At 38.2% G+C, this 7,497-nt stretch overlaps 1 protein-coding gene across 3 annotated transcripts in view; it reads right to left on the bottom strand.

Moving 5' to 3' along the window:
* LOC139757791 (uncharacterized) overlaps positions 1-7,497 on the bottom strand; it is a 64,652-nt gene that overhangs the window by 34,790 nt on the left and 22,365 nt on the right. Inside the window, exon 4 of one of the 3 annotated variants that reach the window (XM_071678604.1) lies at positions 6,460-6,542. In XM_071678604.1, the coding sequence (XP_071534705.1) occupies positions 6,460-6,499 (40 nt within the window). In that variant the 5' untranslated portion in view covers positions 6,500-6,542. Of the gene's footprint in view, positions 1-4,766; positions 4,950-6,459; positions 6,543-7,497 lie in introns of those variants that run through there. The other 2 variants (XM_071678606.1, XM_071678605.1) reach the window with 2 other exon arrangements.

Raw genomic sequence — 7,497 nt, 5'->3', positions numbered from 1 at the left:
ATACCACATCGCTCCAATTCACTCTATTCCCTGCCCTCCTTTCACCCTCCTGCATGTTCAGGCCCCGATCACACAAAATCTTCTTCACTCCATCTTTCCACCTCCAATTTGGTCTCCCTCTTCTCCTCGTTCCCTCCACCTCCGACACATATATCCTCTTGGTCAATCTTTCCTCACTCATTCTCTCCATGTGCCCAAACCATTTCAAAACACCCTCTTCTGCTCTCTCAACCACGCTCTTTTTATTTCCACACATCTCTCTTACCCTTACGTTACTTACTCGATCAAACCACCTCACACCACACATTGTCCTCAAACATCTCATTTCCACCACATCCATCCTCCTGCGCACCACTCTATCCATAGCCCACGCCTCGCAACCATACAACATTGTTAGAACCACTATTCCTTCAAACATACCCATTTTTGCTTTCCGAGATAATGTTCTCGACTTCCACACATTCTTCACCAGATTTTTGCCCCCTCCCCCACACTATGATCCACTTCCGCTTCCATGGTTCCATCCGCTGCCAGATCCACTCCCAGATATCTAAAACACTTTACTTCCTCCAGTTTTTCTCCATACAAACTTACCTCCCAACTGACTTGACCCTCAACCCTACTGTACCTAATAACCTTGCTCTTATTCACATTTACTCTTAACTTTCTTCTTTCACACACTTTACCAAACTCAGTCACTAGCTTCTGCAGTTTCTCACATGAATCAGTCATCAACGCTGTATCATCAGCGAACAACAACTAACTCACTTCCCAAGCTCTCTCATCCACAACAGACTTCATACTTGCCCCTCTTTCCAAAACTCTTGCATTCACCTCCCTAACAACCCCATCCATAAACAAATAAAACAACCATGGAGACATCACACACCCCTGCCGCAAACCTACATTCACTGAGAACCAATCATTATATATATATATATATATATATATATATATATATATATATATATATATATATATATATATACACACCTTATTTTCATCTGATTATCCAAAAATAAAATGTGCACATACAAACACACACACACACATATATGCATACGAAAGTTTCCATCATTAGTAGTGTACATGGGTTATGTGATCAATCTTAACTAGAAACTAGAACTATTTCTTAAATCCTATAACATAATATTTAAGGTACATTTCTATTCATTTCCTTTCACACACTACAAAGTAGGCATATTATCCCATTAATTTTCTCGAGTCTGAAAAAAGAGGGTAAGGAAAACAAAATGCACATCATCACACTACTGGTACAGTACCTGCATTATAACAATAACTATAACAACAACTACCTGAAAACCTCTTCCTTTAAACTGATGCTTCACTTATGCTACAGACATCTTTCCTAAAACCAAAAATCACATGTAATAAAAATAAAACAGTATAATTCATTCAAAAGACAGCATTACCATGGAATATATTGTTACCTACTTCACATATCGATCAAAAAATTATGTAAAAAATTCTACCGAATACAGAGAGAAATACCTTAAGCCTATAAAACAATGCATAACTCAGACATACTATTTCAGTCCTATAAAATTTCCTTTAGCTTTTAGCATAATTCATCAATCACTTTTCTTTAAGGTCCATGACCTTTTCCTTCCTGTCAGCCCTTCTATATAACTATAAATGCTATCTTATGCAGTACAGTACTTGTAATATGATGTATGCATTAAGACACTACATCCCAAAAATATCTGTATAAACAGTTTTAAGGAAAAAAATTGTCTTAAGGTTGAAAACAGAAGGGCAGGCCCCTTTAAGTATGACTTAAAAACACAAGCTATGTGGTTATGTTGAGGGTAAGGTTAAGTTGGGTTAGAGTGAGCAATGGCCTGGACTCTTCCGTTTACACATTGGCTTGTGATGGTTAGGTTCTATCACTATTGGATAAGCACTGGCCTGGATTGCTCCCTTTACACACTGGCCTATGTGGTAAAGCTGAGGTTGAGGTGAGGATACATTATAATAAACAATGGCTTAAACTGCTCTCTTTATAAACTGGTCTGTGATGAGGTTGAGAGTAAGTGTGGTCAGGTATGGATATGCTAGGCTAGGCATTGACCCAGATCACTCCCTTTAATATTGGTATGGGTTGCTTCATTACACATTGGCTTGTGTGGTGAGTTTGAAGATGAAGTCAAGGGTGGGGTTGCATTACAGTGGGATGTACACTTGCCTGAAATGCTTCCTTTATGCACTGATCTGCATGGTGAGGTTCAAGGATAAGTCAGAATTGGGTAAGCATTACCCTAAATTGCTCCTTTTACACATTAGGTCAAGTGAGGCTGTCGGGTTAAAGGTCTAATTACATTAGGATGAACATTGGCCTGGATTGCTCCCTTTACACACTGGCTTGTGTGTGAAGCTGAAAGTCAGGTTGAAAGAGAAGCTACAATAGATTTGGGTGTGCTTAATATGTACATTAACCTGTGGGGAGAAGTTGAGGGTCATGCTGAATGAGGCTAAATTGGATTAGTGTGTACACTGCCCTGGATTATTCCTTTTATAATTTGGCCTGCGTGGTGAGGCTAGGGGTCGGACTGAAGGTATGCAGTGGCTGGGCTAGAGTTAGCATTAGCCTGAGTAGCTCCTTTTAGTTACAGGCCTGTGTGGTGGGGGTGAATGTTGAGTTAGATTGAGTAAAGGCCTGGATTGCTCTATTCATATTCTAGCATTTGAGGTGATGGCCAATGTGATGAGGGCGAGTTAGGATAACAATTGGCCTGGATTGTACCCTGTACAAATTGGCCTATGTGACACCCTGGTCTAAGCGGCAACTGTCCTTTGTAGTGCTGGTAGTATATCTGCCAATGTGGGTCAGCTTGGGTAAGAATTAACGCATGAAGCATCATTGTATGCAGACTTCTGGCACAAAAGGGATGGTCAGTAAAATAATGTTTAACCTATCCATGCTGAATAATTGGCAAAATAATGTTCAATCCACAGATACCAACTATATTGGTAAAATTACAACACCCTATTCTCAAAACACTACTTCACACGACCTTTCTTTCATGAAAAGTTGGGTCTACAAGCATCTACGGAATCTCAATCAATTTCTTTATGCACTTCACCGCTGGTAAACAATTTCAAAGATAGTGTATTCTCTAAACACTATGCTGGTATTGCAGAACCATATCACTCGATATCCAAAGAGTGATGCGAAGCTAAACCAGATTCACAAGAGCAAACCTGAAATTTACTATTTTATGTCTGTCCTGCACTCTTTGCAAGAACTTAAAATTGTTAAAGTATGAGATGCTATTACTAAAATTTCACAATCTGCATACTCTCAAAGGAATCAAATGGTACCTCTTCAGTCAAAACAGAACAACCAGAATATAAGCATCCTAAAACAGATCTATAAATAAATATAACTATAGGGCCTAAACAATCTAATAACAGGTAAATTACCAATTATCAACACAGAAGCTAAAGAAAGTGCCAGATGAATTTTCTGTGACCTATCCTTGGCATGGTCATTTGCTAGGAACAATGAAATTACTTTGGGCCATTATAGGCATTTCTCTTGATCTAGCTAATAGAAATTGATGTGAGTGTAACTAAACTTTCCTTACACTATGAAACACTTGGTATGAATTAGTTTTAACCAACTATTTCCCTCTAATTCCAAGCCCCGTCCATTTCAAAGGAACATCAATTTATAGGAGGACTACAGGTACAAACCCACTCAGCTATACAGTGTAAGGAATCCTTTGGTACAATTCTTATCACTCTCTATCACTGAAATACACATATCCATACTCTAACCTAATTTTATATAAATCAGCCCAGTACATAGTAAAACTACCGTTTCACACATTCACCTGCGAACCAGGGTTATAGATGGGAGAAATTACAAAAAAAATAGTGGTTTCTGATAGAAATAAAGGGCAGAATCATTCAAAAGACATCAAAAACAATTTCAACCAAACCTATAAATCGCTGGATGTGTGAAATGGAAATAATACCCAATAACATTTTCTGATATGCATAACCCTCACTACTATTCTCTTGTTTAATATAGTCCTATGAATCACAAGGCTCAAACACAGGCCCTGCAATTGCTTGTGTATTCTCTAAACATTAATCTAAAAATCAATTTAGTATTGCACAACAATGTCAATCCATATCCAAAGATAGAAGTAATGCCAGGCTAAACTAGATTCGTATGAGGAACCTGACCTTCACTATAGGGACAAAGCTAACCTAAAACTAACATTCTTTACAGCGTTTGATACAAATGAAAGAAATGAACGGCCAAGACTGAATGCATTAATATTACTCATTCATTCTAGTTTGGTTGACTACGTGTAAATTAATCACTATTCCGCAGCCTCGAAGCTAACGATACGTAGAATTTTTTTTTTTTTTGACGTCTGCCCTATTGCCATTAATGAGTTCTCTTTTCTCCCAGTGACCAATCCGTCGCAAAAGATAAATGTGGTTACATAAACAAATTCTTATGGAATTTTGTCCCTCTTTGCAACCGGCAACAAAAAATATGCATGCACCATACACATACCTATTGTCCATCACTAAAACTCTAGCTCCTGTAAGGTTAAAACAGATCACATCAATACCTCAACCATCTGGTGAATTTGTATCAGATTTCGCTTACACTTCACGTGTTATTTCTAGTGCCTCTAGAATGATGGCGAGGCATTATTATTGTAATGGCGCGTCCTTGATGATAAATCTTGACACAACTACACTGCTGGCGGATACACGCTTACCTTCTGATGTCCACTGCGGGCACTACATAGTGTACCACTTTAAGGGCCAGTGGTGCTGTCAGCCACGAAAAAGGCCATGAATAAAACGAGTTGAGACAAGTAAATAGAGGAAACGGGTGTGGGGATTGGGAAAACAGTTGCACCACGGCGTCCAGCTCTAACTTGTAGTATTGACAGGCCTGCCAACACTTCCAACCATTCTCTTATTTCTCATTCCTCTCATTCATATATAATTACTTACTTTTAAGAAACTAATCTATATTCTAAAGACTTTTTATCGTATCTACCTTAAAATATTGTGCAGAACATTGTCTGTAGAATTAATCTAACTTTATAAGAATACACATTAGGTTGGTATTACAATATACTTATAGTACGTTAATTTTGCTTTATCTCTCCATTTCCTGGAACAATTTAGGATGTCACTAACCATGAACATTTTGATGATCATTCCATACAAATTAGGTACGAAAGCAATTTCTTTCCCCTTGCTTTATTCATTGAAAAAAGTTTTTTTTGTGGTATTCAATGGTAGTGAATGAAAGAATTCCAACGTACTAATATCAGTTTCATTCATTGAATCCTCATACCTATGGAGAAGGCATCTCCAAGTATCACTTTTAGTTCCTAATAAAATGGTGAGAGAATGGCAAGTTGGGAAACAGCTGTGGGAACGTGACGGTTAGGTTGGATCACAGGATTCAACTTGTTGAATATCATGACATTCTCCTTTTTACGTGGGCGTTCACCTTCAGTGGCCAGACATGAGCAAGAAGCCATACTTCCAGGTGATGGTTAGAAAGCTTTTTTTGATTTCCAGTCGCTATGTCACAAAATTCCCCACAATGGAAGGAAACTGAACATAACGAATCAATTTTGCGTTGTATAACCCGAAGTTGTGATTATCAAAAAAAAAGTTTATCAATCGATAATTTTCGGGTTTCAAGTACTTACTTATATTTTTTTATTTCTCACTATTGACATGAATTTGCCATAAAACTTTCATAAAGAATAAATAAGGTTAAAGAAATGAGCGCAGCCGATCGTATTTCATTAAATTTAAACTCCAAGGCGTTCGATAACAAATACTAATGTCCATACAGGATATCCCTTTTTGATAATACCAATTGTCAACTTTACTCGGAATAACACTGTATACAAGGAACATAAATGTGACCAACAAATATTAATTCAAAAAGCACATATCAGACATAATATAGTTTTTCCTGACATCATTGTCATTGGACTGGGAACTTACCTTTTCCATATTGAAAAAGTAACAGAAGGCCTTCCATCTAACAAGAAATTCATTACAAAATCCACGTTTTTAAAATTATCAGCCCTAGGGACTTTAAAATGATCAATAGTTTCCGGAAATTTCCTTATTTCATGAACTATTAGGTAATAGCAGCGACCCACCTGACAGGTGACAGACAGGCGACTTTATCAGTAGAAGATAAATGATACAGTATAACAGATTGTCTAATACTGAACCTAAAATCTAATGCATACTTTCAACTCTCAAGGACAATAATCAATAATATTTTCCCCACCCCCCCTCTCACTCCTCTATTTGTAATTAATCACCTATCTGTACTGTAAGGGTATAGGGAGTTTTAGTAGTTTTATACACGCGAGGCCCCATATCTTAATCTTTCTTTGCTGTAATATAACTTTCTAAACTTTCACCTACCGTTCCATGTTCGTATATCACAGTTCACACGTCCATTCATGTGTACACGTGTATCACTTTAGTCCATACGTACACCATCCTCGCTGTAAGTGTAAAGAAACATGTCAAATAATCTCACCTTTCTTCGGTCGAAAAGTATAATGAAAATACAAAATTAGTTAATCAAATTGGAGTTTATGGTATACGCCAGTCACACTGCAGGGTTCATGGCCGACGATGCAAAGGTTGACCATAATGTCCTTGGCCAAAGTTGAACTGGTCGGCGGTAGATAGGTGGGCCACACTGTCCTTGACCGCAGCTGCATTGGCCAGTGATGCATAGTTGGGTCACACTATCCGTGTTCAGATAATGGTCGATAATGAATAGATGGGCCACACTACCCATGTCCGCAGCCGCACTTATCGGCAAAATACTGGTGGGCCTGTCTGTGTGGTCACAGCTTCTCTATTTAGGCTACACTGCGGGACAACAGCTGCTCTAGTGGGCCACATTATCCATAACCAATTATATATGGTGGTCACTCATAAGACATGTGGGCCACGTTTTCCATAGCCGCTGTGCGGTAGACCGCAATAATTATTAGGGTCACACTGCTCGTAGTGTGATTGTACATGTCTTTTGTTGGGTGATACATTTCACTCAATGGAAGGTGGGATATTAAATGCCAGTCAGAGGATGGTAGGTGACACACAGGTAGTGCCACGAGCTGGTGGCAAACATGCTTTCAAGAAATTCAGAGACAATCTACTCATCCACCGTCTCCTCTGAAGCGACATATTAATTAGTCTTTTAAGTGTTCATTCCAGTGTATATGTACGCTGCAATATAAATAGTCAGACCTCTCAACACACATTTTAACTAGAAAAGAAATCGTGGTAATCCAGACCAACGTAACAATGTACCAAATTTTTGTCTTGCACTTCTAAGATCGAGTTGTCGACACGTGTTTTTCAGCCTTTTTTCTTTCACGTTAATACATATTGAGCAGAAAAATCACCGAATTCTTTAAAAAAAAAATGCCTGGTTACTGTTTGCTG

The sequence above is a fragment of the Panulirus ornatus genome, chromosome 28, assembly GCF_036320965.1.
Source record: "Panulirus ornatus isolate Po-2019 chromosome 28, ASM3632096v1, whole genome shotgun sequence".
Lineage (NCBI taxonomy): Eukaryota > Metazoa > Arthropoda > Malacostraca > Decapoda > Palinuridae > Panulirus > Panulirus ornatus.
This window is presented reverse-complemented; position numbering and strand designations above follow the sequence as displayed.